Source organism: Salmo trutta, chromosome 14, assembly GCF_901001165.1.
Source record: "Salmo trutta chromosome 14, fSalTru1.1, whole genome shotgun sequence".
NCBI lineage: Eukaryota > Metazoa > Chordata > Actinopteri > Salmoniformes > Salmonidae > Salmo > Salmo trutta.
In genome coordinates, this window is record NC_042970.1 from 18,435,555 (window position 1) to 18,455,383 (window position 19,829).

The following is a 19,829-nucleotide window of genomic DNA, read 5'->3' on the forward strand; positions in this document are numbered from 1 at the left end:
CTCATTAAAATGCAAATCATTTTATAACATTGACATGCGTTGTTCTGGATTTTTTTGTTGTTATTCTGTCTCTCACTGTTCAAATAAACCTACCATTAAAATTATAGACTGATCATTTCTTTGTCAGTGGGCAAACGTACAAAATCAGCAGGGAATCAAATACTTTTTTCCCCCCACTGTATAGGTGTTCAAATAGTTACACTGTGTATAACCTAACAATTCTCATCTTGTGCCTGGTCTTAAAATGACTGCAGTTTGAGGATTTCAAGAATACATAAGTAACCGATCAGGTTGTCTGCATGACTGCATTGGCCCTTTGAGCCAAAGTCTAGACATTAGTCTTCAGCTCTTAAGAGCTCAGGCAAGGGACACATCATACAACATGTTCAAATACATTACAAAATGTGACCGAGGAATAGTCTTGAACTGAGGATTTAATGGCTAAATGGCCTTAAGTTCACATTGCTTTCAACACATGTATTTTTAAAAATTCTGCAGAGGTGTTGAGGTTGTGACATAAGAGGTCATCTGATACCAGTCGGGTTAACATGCATAAGCCTTTTAAAGCGGCTCAGTGGACTAAACGAGATGCCTCACAGGTAAGAAAGCGTGACCACACAAAAATGTGAACATTTATTGCTTTATCTGAATACTGCATTGAAAGCAAAATCATTCAGAGTATACACAGAAATTATACAATTATATGGTTTCACAAAGGAAGTGAACGCATACTGTATTACAATCTACAAAAGTCTACTTTACAGAAATTTAAAATTCTAAATATCAAAAGTACAGCTATAGAAAGAAACCAGTCACTGCTCTGGATATCTGTCAGTCAAACAACTTGGTGACATCACAATCCAAATTGGAAGTCATCTTGTACTTACAGCTGGTTTTGGAAACTAAATAACTGGCTGCCACAAAATAACATTTTACAAAATAAGTAGTTGAGTTGAAATGTTTATATAAATTATGGTGCCCCAAAAATTATATAATCTTATATCTGAAGGTAAAAGTAGCATGTTACATTACTCTTCGAGTTGGGTCGGTAGTGCATCATAGCAAAGACAACAGACGCATTTTAAAAAGGAGAATATGGTCTCACATGGAAAATCTAATACAATACTCCATCTCACGAGGAAAATATATTTTTTTAAATAACATAGAAAGATACTTTTTCCTCAACAGCCAAGATGGCGGCACATGAGTAAAAACAGTGGTATGGGCTGGATGCTGAGGCTCGAGCTTCAGTCAAACAGAAATGCTAGCTAGCTCATCTCTGGAGTAAGTAACTGACGGCATAAATAATGAGGAAGTTAGTTAGCAGGGTTAGCTCTGTCCTGACTCTGGTGGTTTGGCGGGGGTGATAATCCACAGAGAAAATCAACTGGCTACAGGAACAAAGCTGGGCCTGCTTTACCTATCAAATGCTCAAACTGATGAGAAAACAATACCCTGGTGAACACACCGTCCAATCAGCACAGCTTGAACAAACATCATATGCAACCCGAAAGACTGACCGAGGCTGAAACAAAGACCTCTGGAGACCACAAGCCTTAAAAGGAAACTCTTAAATAGAGTGTAGGGGAAGAAGAAAAAAATCCAGTTAAAAAATCTTCAATTGAAAATAAAATGTGGATGTCCACATCAATGACAGGTGGTCATTTTGAGGAGTAGCCAAAATGTAGACAAGGCGTAAAGTATCTAGGGGACCAGGATGGAGTAGCCCCTTCACCGGTGACACTCAAGCTAGACTTGAGGACAGATGTTCTTAATGGTCAATAGATCGATCCTGAGGTGCTGTTAGTCCTGCTCCATGGGCTCTTCACTGGTCCCAGTGTCCTGGCTACCACTCTCCATGGCACCCTCTGCAGCTGGCTCAGGAGTACTGCTGGAGGGAGCAGGGGCTGCCTCTTCCCTGGATTCATTCTCCGCACTGTTACAGCTGCTGGCGCTACTGCTGCTGACTGGGTCACTGCCCTCATCGCTGTCCCGGGCCTCAGGGTTCTTCAGGACGCCAGCAGTGGCCTGCTGTTCTGACTGGTCCATGTCATTACCTTCCTCTTGGGAGCCACAAGGTACCTCCTCCTCTACCTGCTTATCTGCCCCGGGCCCTGCTGATGGCTCTGACTGTGTGCTCGATGGCTCTGTGGGACAGGCAAAGATACAAAAACAGAGTAAGCTATGTTAACTGCATCAGGGTTCTCGTAGATCTGGCACACAGATAAGCTGAACTTGCGATGAACACCTCAGATTTCAGGCAACTCCTGGTTCTGCTCATACACTTACTAACTAATATCCACAAAGGATTTCACCAGCGATGTATACCGGCATGATGGCAAAAGAGGTGAAAATTCAGGCCTACCTTGGTCTTCACAAGTCCCAGCAGTACTGGCAGCCTCACTGTCCTCCTCGTCGTCCTCCTTCTCCTCCTTCTCCTGGGCCATGGACTCCGTCTCTTCCGACAAGCTGTCAGCATGGCAGGAGCTGAGGGTGTCCACCTCCTGCTCCTCCTCTTCATCTTTGTTGAACTTGAGCCTCTTCACCTCGTGCTGCTCCGCCTCCATAACCTCCTGGTCGTCATAGTGCTTGTTCTTCACAGAGCTCCCTAGGGTATCCGATGCTGACACCTCACTGAGAAAGAAGATTCAACATGCATTAAATTCATAAAAGAACGGTAGGAAGTGAGTATCACATGGTCTGTTGGGTAGCAACTGAAGTACCTGGAATGTGTGTCATGTCCCTGCTCTGTGGTAGGGTCTTTGTTTTCTGTACTGTCCGGTAGTCCGTTTGTCGCTAGTGAGCTGGCTAGAGAGAGTTTTGGTCTGTTCAGCGGCCTGGGGGTCCCTGGGCCATTAACTTTCCTGCAAGAAAATAGTAAGAGACTAATAAAAGTGAGGTTTACTTTCTGCATTAACCTTTAGACAATTATCACTGATGTGAAACTAGGATGGGAGAATGAGAACCTGTCCTATGCGCTTTACCTCTCTGTAAAAGCAGATGAGTTTCCAGGCAACATAACACCATTAATTCTATTCACACCACTGCATCCGTTTTTCCTTCATGACAGAGAGAAACATAACAATGACAATTCCGAACATCATATCAACTTAATAAAACAAACCTCTGTAAAAATGTTTCATTGCTATAATGTATAACAATAAGGGGGAAAAAACAAGCCTTACTCTGAGGTAGGATGCACACAGCTGACCACCATCACATTCTGGGAGAAGAAAAACCCTTTATTACAAACACTGCAAGATATAAATACAATTTTATTGAGATATATATACACGCACACACACACACACACACACACACACACAGCCAGTCAAAAGTTTGGACACACCTACTCATTCAAGGGTTTTTCTGTATTTTTACTATTTTCTACATTGTAGAATAATAGTTAAGGCATCAAAACTATAAAATAACACATACGGAATCATGTAGTAACCAAAAGTGTTCAACAAATCCAAAAAATATTTTATATTTGAGATCCTTGATGGTTTTTGCGACTGCACTTGAACTTTCAAAGTTCTTGACATTTTCTGCATTGACTGACCTTCATGTCTTAAAGTAATGATGGACTGTAAATAACATGGACTTGGTCTTTTACCAAATAGGGCTATCTTCTGTATACCACCCTTATATTGTCACAACACAACTGATTCGCTCAAACGCATTAAGGAAAGAAATTCCACAAATTAACATTAACAAGGCACGCCTGTTAATTGAAATGCATTTCAGGTGACTACTTCATGAAGTTGGTTGAGAGAATGCCAAGAGTGTGCAAAGCTGTCAAGGCAAAGGGTGGCTACTTTGAATAATCTAAAATATATTTTAATATGTTTAACACTTTTTTGGTTACTACATGATTATTATTGTGCTATTTCAGAGTTTTGATTTCACTATTATATTACAATGTAGAAAATAGTCAAAATAAATAAAAACCCTTGAATGTGTAACTTTCCAAACTTTTGACTGGTACTGTTAATGATAGATGTGTGTGTGTGTGTGTGATATATATATGGGCATATATATGAGAGAGAGATACATACATACATAACAAACACATACTAGAAAAATCCTATCTAATATAATGTGGCACTCCACTCACCTTCTCAACACCTCTGAGGAATTTCTCTGTTCCTGTGTAATTCCTTTTGGGTTCTGTAAGCAGCTCACACAAACGCTGGATCGTAAATGGAATTCTGAGGGAACGATGGTAAGGAGTTTATTAAAACAAACCTGATTTTGCTGCGAAGAGAGAATAATTAGGCAATTTATTCTGGTATTGCCCCCATGTAGCTTGTTTCTGGTCACAGGTTCAAGAGTGGCTGAAAAAACAACACTGATTTAAAATGAACCCTACAAACAGCAGTGTTGGGTGATTTGGAAAGCCATAGTCAATCAACAATATAATAATACTCGTAGGAAAGGTTTTCATCTTTAGCTCTGTGGATACTATGCAATTAGAAAGGTTTCAAATTAATGTAAGACATCACAGCACAGTTGAAAATTATATGGCACATGGAAACCAAAAGAGGGTGATGGGTGAGATGGGATGCGAGTAGCTCAGGGGTGGGATTAGAGAGCTCATGATCGGTAATGGTCATTACTGGAAAACACTACATATAATGTATACCGGAGATGTCAGTACCATTTATTTAATTAAATGTAACGTGTATAAAATATAAAAAATATATATATATATATATATATATATATATATATATATATATATATATATATATATATATATATATATATATATATATATATATATATATATATATATATATATATATATATATATATATATGAATGCTGTGTATAAAAAGTACCATGTATGTAACAAAAAAGCTGTAAAAACTAAAGTGAAAAACAAAGACTTTGTCCTCTGAAGAGGCCTAGCTAAAGAAACAAAAAAGGTGATAATATTAGATAGTGCCTTCAGAAAGTATTCATACCACTTGACTTATTCCACATTTTGTTGCGTTACTGCCTGAATTCAAAATGGATTTCTCACCCATCTACACAGAATACCCCATAACGACAGTGAAAACATGTTTTTAGAAATGTTTGCTAAATTATTGAAAATGAAAGATAAATACCTAATTTACACAAGTATTCACACCACTGAGTCAATACATGTTAGAATTATCTTTGACCTCAATTACAGCTGTGAGTCTTTCTGGGTAAGTCTAAGAGTTTTGCACACCTGTATTGTATAATATTTGCACATTCATTTAAATATGTGTCAAGCTCTGGCAAGTCTTGCCTTAGATTTAAGACAAAACTAACTACACCACTCAGGAACAGTCAATGTTATCTTGGTAAGTAACGCCAGTGTATATTTGGCCTTGTGTTTAAAGTTATTATCCTGCTGAAAGGTGAATTAGTCTCCCTGTGTCTGTTAGAAAGCAGACGTTTTTTTTTGAGGTCATTGGACTTTAATGCTTTTCTATGGGAAAGTCTAATAATTAGGACCCAGATTGCAGTTCCTATGGCTTCCACTAGATGTCAACAGTCTTTAGAAATTGTTTCATACTTGTTTTTTGAAAAATAAAGAAGTATTTGTATTCTTTCGAAGTATCCCTCAGAAGGACTCTAGTCTTTTGGTGCCTGTGAATGAGTGTGCGCGCCTCGTTCTTTTTCTCCGGTATTGAACACCGTATATTCCGTCTTAAATTTTATCGATTATTTACATATTAGGGTACCTGAGGTTGGATAAAAAACGTTGATTGAATTGTTTGGGCGAAGTTTGCAGGTAACTTTTTAGATTCCTTTGTAGGCATGTTGGAACAGGTGTATTTCTGAATCAAACGCGCCAAATAAACTGACATTTTTAGGATATAAAGAAGGACTTTATCAAACAAAATGACCATTTATTGTGTAACTGGGACCCTTTGGATTGTAAAACGATGAAGATCTTCAAAAGGTAAGTGATTTATTTTATCGCTATTTTTGAGTTGTGACACTTGTGCAGGTTATGAATTCATGTTAATGCAGGAAGTGGGTGAGGCGCTGTCCTCAGACGATCAAATGCTATGCTTTCGCCGTAAAGCCTATTGTAAATCGGACAAAACGGATCGATTACCAAGATTCTAAGCAGAGCGCGAAATTCAAAATACAAAAGTTGTAATATTAAACATTTATAAAAATACAAGTGTTATACACCATTCTGTGTACAACACTTGTATTTTTATAAATGTTTAATATTACATTTTTGTATTTTGAATTTCGCGCTCTGCAATTTCACCGGATGCTGTCAAGGTGGGACGCTAGCGTCCCAATGATCCGAAAGAAGTTAATGCCTTATTGCAAAAAGGATGCACGTTTTGGAATATTTGTATTCTGTACAGGCTCCTTTTCACGGTCATTTAGGTTAGTATTGTGTAGTTACTACAACATTTTTGATCCATCCTCGATTCTCTCCATTTTATTCTTTTTTTATTTCACCATTATTTAAACTGGTAGGCTAGTTGAGAACAAGTTCTCATTTACAACTGCGACCTGGCCAAGATAAAGTGAAGCAGTGTGACACAGACAACAACACAGAGTTACGAGTAAACAATAAACAAGCAAGTCAATGATACAGTAAAAAAAAGAAGTCCATATACAGTGTGTGCAAAAGGCATGAGGAGGTAGGCAATAAACAGGCCATAGGAGCGAATAATTACAATTTAGCAGATTAACACTGGAGTGATAAATGAGCATATGATGTGCAAGTAGAAATACTGGTGTGCAAAAGAGCAGAAAAGTAAATAAAATAAAAACAGTATGGGGATGAGGTAGGTAGATTGGGTGGGCAATTTACAGATGGACTATGTACAGTTGCAGCGATCGGTTAGCAGCTCAGGTAGCTGATGTTTAAAGTTGGTGAGGGAAATAAAAGTCTCCAACTTCAGCGATTTTTGAAATTCATTCCAGTCACTGGCAGCAGAGAACTGGAAGGAAAGGCGGCCAAATGAGTTGTTGGCTTTGGGGATGATCAGTGAGATATACCTGCTGGAACGTGTGCTACGGGTGGGTGTTGTTATTGTTACCAGTGAACTGAGATAAGGCGGAGCTTTCCCTAGCATAGACTTATAGATGACCTGAAGCCAGTGGGTCTGGCGACGAATATGTAGCGAGGGCCAGTCGACTAGAGCATACAGGTCGCAGTGGTGGGTGGTATAAGGTGATTTGGTAACAAAACGGATGGCACTGTGATAGACTGCATCCAGTTTTCTGAGTAGAGTAATGGAAGCTATCCTGTCACAGGCATTAAACTAACTGTTTTAACATCACCATTGGCCTCATGGTGAAATCCCTGAGCGATTTCCTTCCTCTTCAGCAACTGAGTTAGGAAGGATTTTTATACACCATCCAAAGTGTAACTAATAACTTCACCATGCTCAAAGGCTATTCAATGTCTGCTTGCTTATTTATTTATTTACTTACCCCCCCAGCCCCACCACCAATAGGTGCCATTCTTTGCGAGGCATTGGAAAACCTCTCTGGTCTTTGTGGTTGAATCGGTGTTTGGAATTCACTGCTCGACTGAGGGGCCTTAGAGATAATTGTATGTATGGGGTACAGAGATGAGGTAGTAATTTAAAAAAAAAATCATGTTAACCACTATTATTGCACAGAGTGAGTCCATGCAACTTATGTTACTATTTTTACTCCTGAACTTAAAGGGGTTGAATACTTAAGACTCAAGACATTTCAGCTGTTCATTTTCAATAAAGAAATGTTTAGAAAAACAATTCCACTTAGACATTATGGGGTATTTGTGTGTAGGCCAATGACAATATCTCAATTTAATCCATTTTCAGGCTGTAGCAACAAAATGTGGAAAAAGTCCATAAAATGTAGCCAAACTTTAATGAGACTTTTAATTACATAAATATAGGCTAAACGCCAGTCATGTTTGACAAATAAAATGAAGGATAATTAACATTAACGTCTAAAGGCTTGATTCTGTCGACATACTTGAAGCACGGTTCGTTCAGATCAAATGGTCACAAGACCAGAGTGAAGGGCAGTGTTTGTTGCGCACCGCACATCACCCACCTTGAATCTGAGCGGAGGCGGTGAGCATTTAGAAACAATTTGACCAAACTTAACTGCTTAAAACCTGGATATTTTAGGTCATTTTATGAAGCATGCTTTACCTTGTTTCAAAGTAGCCTAGCCAAAAAAGCTACCATAGAAATGTTGAGGCAATTATTTTACAAATACTTAATATTCCATTGAAACCAGCAATTTTCTCATGTTCTACTGGTTTTCAAATAAACTTTATTTTATTGTCCAGCAGCCAAAGGCATAATCCTAGTCAATATTAGTAACCCATGCTAGCTGATGCATCTTTAGATTTCTAATTAGGGATGCACCAATTACATTTGTCCAATATTTTCCTTGCCAAAACAAAAACGATACCGATATTTAACATTTTTGCGGACAAGTACAGTTAAATAGTTGAAACACACAAAGTTATTTTGTTGGCATTTACATATGTCCCCATTACCAGTAAAACTGCACAGTTGGTAAAGGGCTTGTAAGTAAGCATTTCACGGTCAAGTTTACACTTGTTGTATTTGGCGCGTGTGACAAATAAAGTTTGATTTGACATAATCAAAAACATTTTTCACTCACTTGCTGTGCTGTGTCATTGTTCATTTTTTCCAGTCTCAACCAGGATTTCATCATACATGTCAAGCAGTGAAGTTTCAGCTCTGTGGCCTCTCTTCCTCGATGCGCACTGTCCTGTGTCCGTTTCCATCTTGTCCAGCTGTGGCTAACATGTCACATAAACCCTGTTTCTTGTCTGCATCAAAGTAGCGGTCCTTGTACCTAGCATCGAGCATGGTAGCAACACAGTAAAGAGGCTCAGAGAGAATGCCACCGAATCGCTTGCTCACAGCCTCGAGTACTTTTGCAAGTTTTAACCCCACGGTCTGTGTCGGCAGTTTTGTTGAGCAGGTGTTTCTATGCCACGACAGAGGGTAAAATGTCTGCAGCAGACGCAGTTGATGAGCTTATTTCTCGAGTCATTTGTGGAGCTAGGAGTGTGTTCATGTTTCCAAGTTCCAAACATGTTCTCAAATGCCATTGAAATGGCAGCAGCGGTATGAGAACCAGCACATTCTTGAGCATGCAATACGGCTGCTCATGGGCCTGACATCGCTGGTACAAATGTCAGTCGTGAAGCTAACGCACATAGCAAGTAGCTCATGGATGTCCGTTTCAACAATACTGTGTAACTCCGGTAGGGCAACATCTGAAAAATAGCGCCTACTTGGTAGTGTGTACCGGGGCTCAAGGTGCTCACGAAAGCCAACATCATCCACAACAGAGAACGGTTGATTGCCAAGGGCAATAAATTCCATAATCTTGGCGTTAATGGATTTTGCCTTTGAATTGTCTCGCTGAAATGTTCTTACTCATTCAAATGACTGCTTGACTTGAACTTGTTTAGTTGTTGGAAGTGTGCGCTTAGTATTTTTCTGCTTTTGTTGTGTAGCATCATTACGTCATCTACATACGTTATATAGGTATGCACGTCAGCTTTGACATTGGTTTTGCACGTCGGTGTTAAACTAGACAGACATCGGGCCGATGCTGGCATTTTTAGCTAATATCGTCCGATTCCGATATGCTTACTGATATCCCTATTTCTAATGGATATTTTCATCTCTGTCCACTTGCGCGTGCGGTGAGCTTTTGAGAAGTGTTTTCCTCTAATTGCATTCGCGCATAGCCTACAGCCATGTGTGTATTGTTGAGCTTATGAAGAAATAAATATTACAATTTTAAGCTAAATGGTCTGATCTGTTGCATCAGCCTCATTTCCTTTTTACATGTTTAATGTGCAGTGTTTGAATGAATTTAGGATCTGTCGGCCAAGAACTGTCTCAGTCAGTTTTCAACCTGTTTTCAAGCCCTGGAGGGAATTATTTTATAAAGACATAAAAAAGTATTTGGTAGTAATTGTAATGTTGCAACATTTTATAGGGTACTAGGCTACCATCCTCCAGCAGAGAACTAAAGGAGCATTTTGAGGAGGTCTTGATTAAATATGCAAAGAAGCCAATTGTGTGTAGTCACATTTTTTGTCTGATTCTCTATGGTAACGATAGTAATGCATTTTATTTTGTAAATTGGTTCCTTGCATCATACAATTATGTAAAAACTGTGTTACTGACATTTTTTTTAGAAGTTAAAAAAATTATTAAAATAGTCCTACTTGGCTGAGGGACAAGTGGCTAAAAAGGTGAATGTCAAGCCCTGCTACAGTACATGTGACATCTAGAAATGCCTATCCCGTAGATGGCGCCATTGTATAACCACCACAAAATCAGCAATAGTGAACTCCAGATGGCGTCACATGATTGTAGGAAAACTGTTTCCTAAAGGTTATGCTGGTACCTACCCATTGTATCCATTCACAATCTTCAGTATCCTCTCCTTCATGTCCTCAAATGGAATGGACTCCACATTGGGATTGGCTACCCCCCTTTGATCGGGTGCTGAGGCTATGAAGTCATCCATCACCTTCTCCAGTTTGAAGAGGAAATAGCTTTTAAACTGGGACCACTGAACCCTGGAGAAAGAGTACACATTTCTTAAAAGGATTAATCCACATTCCTATGATTTAACTTGTTAAATAAAGCAAAATGTGAGAATATATGTTGCATACACATTTTTTGCATTTCAACATTATAATAACTTAGCAAGCAACATGTAAAAATTGTTATTTAGTTATACAGCACATGCAGAAAAGACTTGGCATGGCCTTGGCATATTCCATAATTTGGACCAGTGGTGTTCAAGTTTTCCCACTGAACATGCTTCATCCTCTCATATGCATGAAATCTGTAGCTCCAAGCTTGTCATTAGGAACATTACTTACATGGTTTCTCCAGTCTTGGCAACATGACACAGAAACTGATCCAGCAGGGGAGCCACTTCTTGCGTCCCTTTCTTGTCAAAGTCTGCAGAGAACAGTGATATCAAATCAGTGAGCACAACAGATAAGGAAACTTAGTGATTCGCTTGCTTATTACTGTCTAATGAAGGGGATGTGTGGCTATATCACTGTCAGTGTGTTTTAGCCATTCAACTAGCTAGCTAGCCAACTCCAGACAAGTACCTGCCAAATGGGAATAATCAAGTTAATGACACCAACTGCGAATTTAATTGAGTGTTCGCATAAAAGGCTGTCGTTTACAGCTAGTTGTGGCAATTGGACAGCTACAAGTGAACACAAAACTAGCAAACTAGTTCACTAGCCACCTAACTAACACTAGCTAGGGTACCATTTACATAACAACTAGCTAGCTAGGCTTAACTTAATGCCAATGTCTTATCTAGATAGCTAACGTAACTAGCAGCTAACTACCGGTAGCTAATCAGTTCATTAGCTTAGCTAGCTTGGTGTCAAGCTAGCTAACGTTAGCTACGTGGCGATGGAGTTGTCAACACCATCATGGTTAACTAGCTAGATACATTGTTGAATCCAGAAATACATGTAGAAAACAATTAAATAACGTAGCTCGCTTGATAGCTTTTCTGGGGGTTTGAGAATTGAAAGCTACTGTAACTAGCTAAGCAACGTTGCTTCTTCTTCCGAATTTTAGCATTAGCTAGCTGACTTGCTAACATTAGCTTATAGCTAGCTAGCTACATTCAACACCTGGCGATATAACTAGCTAACCACTGTGGAATCAAGTAAACAAAACGTCTGCCTTTCAATCGAAGTATTACGCTATTCATAAGAACCCAAATAACCTTTGAGCGCCTCTTGGAGTGAGTTTATTTCCATCATGTTGTTCTCTGTCAATCTCTTGAAACCAAGAGGCAGACTGATGGTGGCTACGTTCTCAACACAAAAAAGTAGGGAAGAAGAAGCATTTTAATATGGCGCTCGTGAGGTCACTGCCTGTTGGTAGACAGGCGGATCAGATTCAGAAAGTACAGGGAGTACGCTGCTGTTCAACAAGTTGCACAATGGAACACTGGAGGGAAAAAACACTTGAGACTCAACGAGAGTAACAGACTACTGTACCATCCTCATCTGAAAAGTAGCCTGCCTTAATAGTTTTGAAAGCATAGCTGATCTATCTGTACATTGAACATTCATTGTGACTGACCATCCAGAATGATACTGAACAAAAATATAAACCCAACATGAAAACCTTTCAAAGATTTTACTGAGTTAAAGTTCATACAAGGCAGGTATTCCCAAACGGTGGGGTACGCCAAATAAAAATGTGATTCACATTTTTCTTCACATTTTGAAACAGTACATGTATATTTTCCAACGGGGCTATACATTTGGGTGAGTTTTGTTTCTCACCTGAGTAGCCTCGTTTCACTGCCGATTTTTTTTTTTAACCATCTAGTGTTCAGCGAAACACCACAATGTCAAATACAGGTAGCCTAGTCAAATAATTAACATCCATTCACATTAACCGTTACTCTCTCACGAGAAACCTTCACCTTCACTCGATTTTCGAGTAGTAAGACATGTATAAAAGCAGCAGATACCATTAATAAGAAGGGGCTAAAAGCGTCTAATATGGTGAGCTACCGAGTGGCTTGGACAGGCAAGCCCCATACTATTGTGGAGGACTAAATTCTTCCTAATGCGGTAGATATGGCTGGGACAACGCTGTGGGAAAAGCCCAGAAAACAATACAGACAATACCTTCATCAAACACACTGTTTCACGACGCATCAGTGACATGGCAGGATATGTTTTCTAACAAGTACTGCTTCACATACAAAAAGTCTGTGAATTATATGTGTTACAGCTGGATGAGTCAGACGTGGCGGGCCTGGCACAGCTCCTGGTATATGTCTGTTACGTTTATGAGGGGGCAATTAAGGAAGACATCCTCTTCTGCAAACCACTGGAAACCAGAACAACATGAGAGGATATTTTTAAAGTACTGGACAGCTTTGACATCAAATGGACTTTGGTTGTCAAGATTTGTTGGTATCTGTACTGATGGCGTAAAAGCCATGACAGACAGACATAGTGTAGGGGTAACGCAGTGCAAGCAGTTGGGTACACTGTAGCATCCACAGAGAGGCTCTTGCTGCCAAGGGAATGCCTGACAGCTTGAAAGATGTTTTGGACACGACAGTAAAAATGGTTAACTTTGTTAAAGCAAGGCCCCTGAACTCTCATGTATTTTCTGCATTATGCAATGATATGGCCATGTAACGCTTTTACAACATACAGAAGTGCACTGGTTATCAAGGGGCAAAGTATAGACACGTTTTTTTTTAAATTGAGAGACAATCTTAAAGTTCTCTTTACTGACCATAATTTTCACTTGTCTGACCACTTGCATGATGACAAGTTTCCCACACGACTGGCCTATCTGGGTGATGTTTTTTCCTCACCTGAATGATCTGAATCTAGGATTACAGTGACTCTCCACAACTATATTCAATATGCGGGACAAGATTGAGGCTATGATTAAAAAGTTGGAGATCTTTTCTGTCTGCGTTGACAAGGACAACACACAGGTCTTTCCATCATTGTATGATTTGAGTGCAAATGAACTCAAGCTTACGGACAATGTCAAATGTGATATAGTGAAGCACCTGAGTGAGCTGGGTGCGCAATTACTTTCCCGAAACGGACAACACAAAGAACTAAATTCGTTATCCCTTTCATGTCCTGCCTCCAGTCCACTTACCGATATCTGAACGAGAGAGCCTCATCGAAATAGCAACAGGCGGTTCTCTGAAAATTGAATTTAATCAGAAGCCACTGCCAGATTTCTAGATAGGGCTGCGCTCAGAGTTTCTTGCCTTGGCAAATTGCGCTGTAAAGAGTGGCAGGCAGGCTTGGTGTCAGGGCAGGCAGAAGGGTCAGGCAGGCAGGTACGGAGTCCAGAAAAACAGGCAAGGGTCAAAACCAGGAAGACTAGAAAAATAGAATAGAAACCAGGAGCACGGGGAAAACACACTGGTTGACTTGAAAACATACAAGACAAACTGGCACAGAGAGACAGGAAACACAGGGATAAATACACTGGGGTAAATAAGCGACACCTAGAGACAATCACAAGAACAGGTGAAACAGATCAGGGCATGACAACTATAAAAGTTTGGGAACCGCTGATATAAGGAAATAAGTCAATTGAAAAAAATGGATTAAGCCCTAATCTATGGATTTCACATGACTAGGAATACAGATATGCATCTGTTAGATCTGTTAGATCAGAAAACATCTGTTAGATCAGAAAACCAGTCAGTATTTGGTGTGACCACCATTTGCCTCATGCAGCTTGACATTTCCTTCGCATAGAGTTGATCAGGCTGTTGATTGTGGCCTGTGGAATGTTGCCCCACTCCTCTTCAATGGCTGTGCGAAGTTGCTGGATATTGACGGGAACTGGAACATGCTGTTAAACACATCGATCCAGAGCATCCCAAACATGCTCAATGCTCAATGGGTGACATGTCTGGTGAGTATGCAGGCCATGGAAGAACTGGGACATTTTCAGCTTCTATGAATTGTGTACAGATAGATCCTTGTGACATTGGGCCATGCATTATCATGCTGAAACATGAGGTGATGGCGGTGGATGAGACAATGGACCTCAATATCTCATCACGGTATCTCTGTGCATTCAAATTGCCATCGATAAAATGCATTTGTGTTCATTGTTCGTAGCTTATGCCTGCCCATACCATAACCCCACCGCCACCATGGATCACTCTGTTCACAATGTTGACATCTGTCACGGCTGTCTTCATAAATGGACCAAGGCACAGCAGGTATGTGAATACTCATCTTTAATTACCCAACAAAAGGAGTAAAGCATCCACAGGAAACAAAAAAACACGGCAGCAACAGTTTGCAGGCTTGAAAACGCAGTGCAAAACAACCACCCACAAACCCCAGTGACAAACATACTCCTACATATATGACTCCCAATCAGGAACAACGATCCCCAGCTGTTCCTGATCAGGAGTCACAAGACACACAGAACAATCAAACACACACACAAGACTGCCACGTCCTGACCCCCAAACTACTACAACAGCTCCATCTGCTGGTCAGGACGTGACAGTACCCCCCCCCCCTCAAGGTGCAGACCCCGGAATGCACCTAACAACAACAAAAAAACACCAACAAACAAAATCCCCAACAAAACCCATAAACACTAACCCTTAAACAATAAGGGAGGGAAGGGAGGGTGGCTGCCGTCACCGACGGCACTGTGCTACACCCCCCCTCCCCAACCCACCTATCTCTGGAGGTGGCTCCGGTTCTGGCCGTTCCAGGCTGTCGGGGCGGTCTGGCAGCTCGGGGCAGTCTGGCAGCTCGGGGCAGTCTGGGCAGTCTGGCAGCTCGGGGCAGTCTGGGCAGTCTGGCAGCTCGGGGCAGTCTGGGCAGTCTGGCAGCTCGGGGCAGTCTGGGCAGTCTGGCAGCTCGGGGCAGTCTGGGCAGTCTGGCAGCTCAGGGCAGTCTGGGCAGTCTGGCAGCTCAGGGCAGTCTGGGCAGTCTGGCAGCTCGGGGCAGTCTGGCAGCTCGGGGCAGTCTGGCAGCTCGGGCAGTCTGGCAGCTCGGGCAGTCTGGCAGCTCGGGGCAGTCTGGCAGCTCGGGGCAGTCTGGCAGCTCGGGGCAGTCTGGGCAGTCTGGGCAGTCTGGCAGCTCGGGGCAGTCTGGGCAGTCTGGCAGCTCGGGGCAGTCTGGGCAGTCTGGCAGCTCGGGGCAGTCTGGCAGCTCGGGGCAGTCTGGGCAGTCTGGCAGCTCGGGGCAGTCTGGGCAGTCTGGCAGCTCGGGGCAGTCTGGGCAGTCTGGCAGCTCGGGGCAGTCTGGGCAGTCTGGCAGCTCGGGGCAGTCTGGGCAGTCTGGCAGCTCGGGGCAGTCTGGCAGCTCGGGGCAGTCTGGGCAGTCTGGCAGCTCGGGGCAGTCTGGCAGCTCGGGGCAGTCTGGGCAGTCTGGCAGCTCGGGGCAGTCTGGGCAGTCTAGCAGCTCGGGGCAGTCTGGGCAGTCTGGCAGTCTGGGCAGTCTGGCAGCTCGGGGCAGTCTGGCAGCTCGGGGCAGTCGGGGAAGTCTGGCAGCTCGGGGAAGTCGGGGCAGTCTGGCAGCTCGGGGCAGTCGGGGCAGTCTGGCAGCTCGGGGCAGTCGGGGCAGTCTGGCAGCTCGGGGCAGTCTGGCAGCTCGGGCAGTCTGGGCAGTCTGGCAGCTCGGGGCAGTCTGGCAGGTCGGGGCAGTCTGGCAGCTCGGGGCAGTCTGGGCAGTCTGGGCAGTCTGGCAGCTCGGGGCAGTCTGGCAGCTCGGGGCAGTCTGGCAGCTCGGGGCAGTCTGGGCAGTCTGGCAGCTCGGGGCAGTCTGGGCAGTCTGGGCAGTCTGGCAGCTCGGGGCAGTCTGGGCAGTCTGGCAGCTCGGGGCAGTCTGGCAGCTCTGGGCAGTCTGGGCAGTCTGGCAGCTCGGGGCAGTCTGGCAGCTCGGGGCAGTCTGGCAGCTCGGGGCAGCTCGGGGCAGTCTGGCAGCTCGGGGCAGTCGGGGCAGTCTGGCAGCTCGGGGCAGTCGGGGCAGTCTGGCAGCTCGGGGCAGTCGGGGCAGTCTGGCAGCTCGGGGCAGTCTGGCAGCTCGGGGCAGTCTGGCAGCTCGGGGCAGTCTGGTAGCTCGGGGCAGTCGGGGAAGTCTGGCAGCTCGGGGCAGTCGGGGCAGTCTGGGCAGTCTGGCCGCTCGGGGCAGTCTGGGCAGTCTGGCCGCTCGGGGCAGACTGGCCACTCGGGGCAGTCTGGCCGCTCGGGGCAGTCTGGGCAGTCTGGCCGCTCGGGGCAGTCTGGGCAGTCTGGCCGCTCGGGGCAGTCTGGGCAGTCTGGCCGCTCGGGGCAGTCTGGCCGCTCGGGGCAGTCTGGGCAGTCTGGCCGCTCGGGGCAGTCTGGGCAGTCTGGCCGCTCGGGGCAGTCTGGGCAGTCTGGCCGCTCGGGGCAGTCTGGGCAGTCTGGCCGCTCGGGGCAGTTCAGGGCAGTCTGGCCGCTCGGGGCAGTTCAGGGCAGTCTGGCCGCTCGGGGCAGTTCAGGGCAGTCTGGCCGCTCGGGGCAGTTCAGGGCAGTCTGGCCGCTCGGGGCAGTTCAGGGCAGTCTGGCCGCTGGGGGCAGTTCAGGGCAGTCTGGCCGCTCGGGGCAGTTCAGGGCAGTCTGGCCGCTCGGGGCAGTTCAGGGCAGTCTGGCCGCTCGGGGCAGTTCAGGGCAGTCTGGCCGCTCGGGGCAGTTCAGGGCAGTCTGGCCGCTCGGGGCAGTTCAGGGCAGTCTGGCCGCTCGGTGCAGTGCAGGGCAGTCTGGCCGCTCGGGGCAGTGCAGGGCAGTCTGGCCGCTCGGGGCAGTGCAGGGCAGTCTGGCCGCTCGGGGCAGTGCAGGGCAGTCTGGCCACTCGGGGCAGTTCAGGGCAGTCTGGCCACTCGGGGCAGTTCAGGGCAGTCTGGCCACTCCGGCAGTTCAGGGCAGTCTGGCCACTCCGGCAGTTCAGGGCAGTCTGGCCACTCCGGCAGTTCAGGGCAGTCTGGCCACTCCGGCAGTTCAGGGCAGTCTGGCCACTCCGGCAGTTCAGGGCAGTCTGGGCAGACTGGCAGCTCGGGGCAGTCTGGCAGCTCGGGGCAGTCTGGCAGCTCGGGGCAGTCTGGCAGCTCGGGGCAGTCTGGCAGCTCGGGGCAGTCTGGCAGCTCGGGGCAGTCTGGCAGCTCGGGGCAGCTCGGGGCAGTCTGGCAGCTCGGGGCAGCTCGGGGCAGTCTGGCAGCTCGGGGCAGTCGGGGCAGTCTGGCAGCTCGGGGCAGTCGGGGCAGTCTGGCAGCTCGGGGCAGTCGGGGCAGTCTGGCAGCTCGGGGCAGTCTGGCAGCTCGGGGCAGTCGGGGCAGTCTGGCAGCTCGGGGCAGTCGGGGCAGTCTGGGCGCTCGGGGCAGTCGGGGCAGTCGGGGCAGTCGGGGCAGTCTGGGCGCTCTGGGCAGTCTGGGCGCTCGGGGCAGTCTGGCCGCTCGGGGCAGTCTGGCCGCTCGGGGCAGTCTGGGCAGTCTGGCCGCTCGGGGCAGTCTGGGCAGTCTGGCCGCTCGGGGCAGTCTGGGCAGTCTGGCCGCTCGGGGCAGTTCAGGGCAGTCTGGCCGCTCGGGGCAGTTCAGGGCAGTCTGGCCGCTCGGGGCAGTTCAGGGCAGTCTGGCCGCTCGGGGCAGTTCAGGGCAGTCTGGCCGCTCGGGGCAGTTCAGGGCAGTCTGGCCGCTCTGGGCAGTTCAGGGCAGTCTGGCCGCTCGGGGCAGTTCAGGGCAGTCTGGCCGCTCGGGGCAGTTCAGGGCAGTCTGGCCACTCGGGGCAGTTCAGGGCAGTCTGGCCACTCCGGCAGTTCAGGGCAGTCTGGCCACTCCGGCAGTTCAGGGCAGCTCTGGTGACTGTTGACTGGCGGGCAGCTCTGGTGACTGTTGACTGGCGGGCAGTTCTGGTGACTGTTGACTGGCGGGGAACTCTGGTGACTGTTGACTGGCGGGCAGCTCTGGTGACTGTTGACTGGCGGGCAGCTCTGGTGACTGTTGACTGGCGGGCAGCTCTGGTGAATGTTGACTGGCGGGCAGCTCTAGTGACTGTTGACTGGCGGGCAGCTCTGGTGACGGTTGACTGGCGGGCAGCTCTGGTGATGGGCAGGCAGCTCTGGTGACTGTTGACTGGCAGGCTGGGCTGACACACTAGACTCTTGATGCGTGGGGCTGGTATTGGACGTACCAGACTGGGAACACGTACCTCCATGCTAGTGCGGGGAGCTGGCCTGGGGCTCCATTATTGCACCACAAAACTGCCCTTGTGCCCCCCCCAAAAAAAATTATTGGGGCGGCCTCTCGAGTTTCCTCAACTCTTCCATCGCCCTGGAAACGCTCCTCCTTAGCTCTGCCCACGTCCATCCTTCCTCCTCGTTCCTCTGCTGCTTGGTCCTGGTGAGGTGGGTGGTTCTGTCACGGCTGTCTTCATAAATGGACCAAGGCGCAGCAGGTATGTGAATACTCATCTTTAATTACCCAACAAAAAGAGTAAAGCATTCACAGGAAACAAAAAAAACCACGGCAGCAACAGTTTGCAGGCTTGAAAACGCAGTGCAAAACAACCACCCACAAACCCCAGTGACAAACATACTCCTACATATATGACTCCCAATCAGGAACAACGATCCCCAGCTGTTCCTGATCAGGAGTCACAAGACACACAGAACAATCAAACACACACACACACACACACACAAGACTGCCACGTCCTGACCCCCAAACTACTACAACAGCTCCATCTGCTGGTCAGGACGTGACAACATCAGCAAACGGCTCACCCACACGACCCCATTCATGTGGTCTGCGGTTGAAAGGCCAGTTGGACGTGCTGCCAAATTCTCTAAAACAATGTTGGAGACGGCTTATGGCAGAGAAATGAATGTTCAATTCTCTGGTAACAGCTCTGTTGGACATTCCTGCAGTTAGCATGCCAATTGTACGCTCCCTCAACTTGCAGTGGTGTAAAGTACTTAAGTAAAAATACTTTAAATTACTACTTAAGTCGTTTTTTGTCTGTACTTTACTTTACTATTTCAATTTTTGCCAACTTTTACTTTTACTTCACCTCATTCCTCAAGAAAATAATATACTTTTTATTCCATACATTTTCCCTGACACCCAAAAGTACTCATTACATTTTGACAGGAAAATGGTCTAATTCACACACTTATCAAGAGATCATCCCTACTGCCTCTGATCTGGCAGACTGACTAATCACAAATGCTTTGTTTGTAAATTATGTCTGAGTGTATGTCAATAAATTATCGTAATTTCCGGACTATT

General features: G+C 45.6%; 1 protein-coding gene across 2 annotated transcripts; it reads right to left on the bottom strand.

Annotated features, from left to right (window-relative positions):
- Positions 1-600: 600 nt before the first annotated feature.
- On the bottom strand, positions 601-11,942 carry LOC115207545 (serine/threonine-protein phosphatase 4 regulatory subunit 2-B). Of its 2 annotated transcripts, none has more exons than XM_029774708.1 (9): positions 11,779-11,942; positions 10,901-10,982; positions 10,421-10,591; positions 4,118-4,211; positions 3,186-3,223; positions 2,985-3,059; positions 2,724-2,885; positions 2,366-2,634; positions 601-2,147 (listed from the first exon to the last, which is right to left on the bottom strand). In XM_029774708.1, the coding sequence occupies exons 1-9, from the start codon at positions 11,813-11,815 to the stop codon at positions 1,804-1,806; spliced, it is 1,272 nt and encodes a 423-aa protein (XP_029630568.1). In that variant the 5' UTR covers positions 11,816-11,942; the 3' UTR covers positions 601-1,803. The 2 variants fall into 2 exon arrangements, with proteins under 2 accessions (XP_029630568.1, XP_029630569.1); XM_029774709.1 differs by having other exon boundaries at positions 2,724-2,864; positions 11,779-11,938.
- Positions 11,943-19,829: the final 7,887 nt, after the last annotated feature.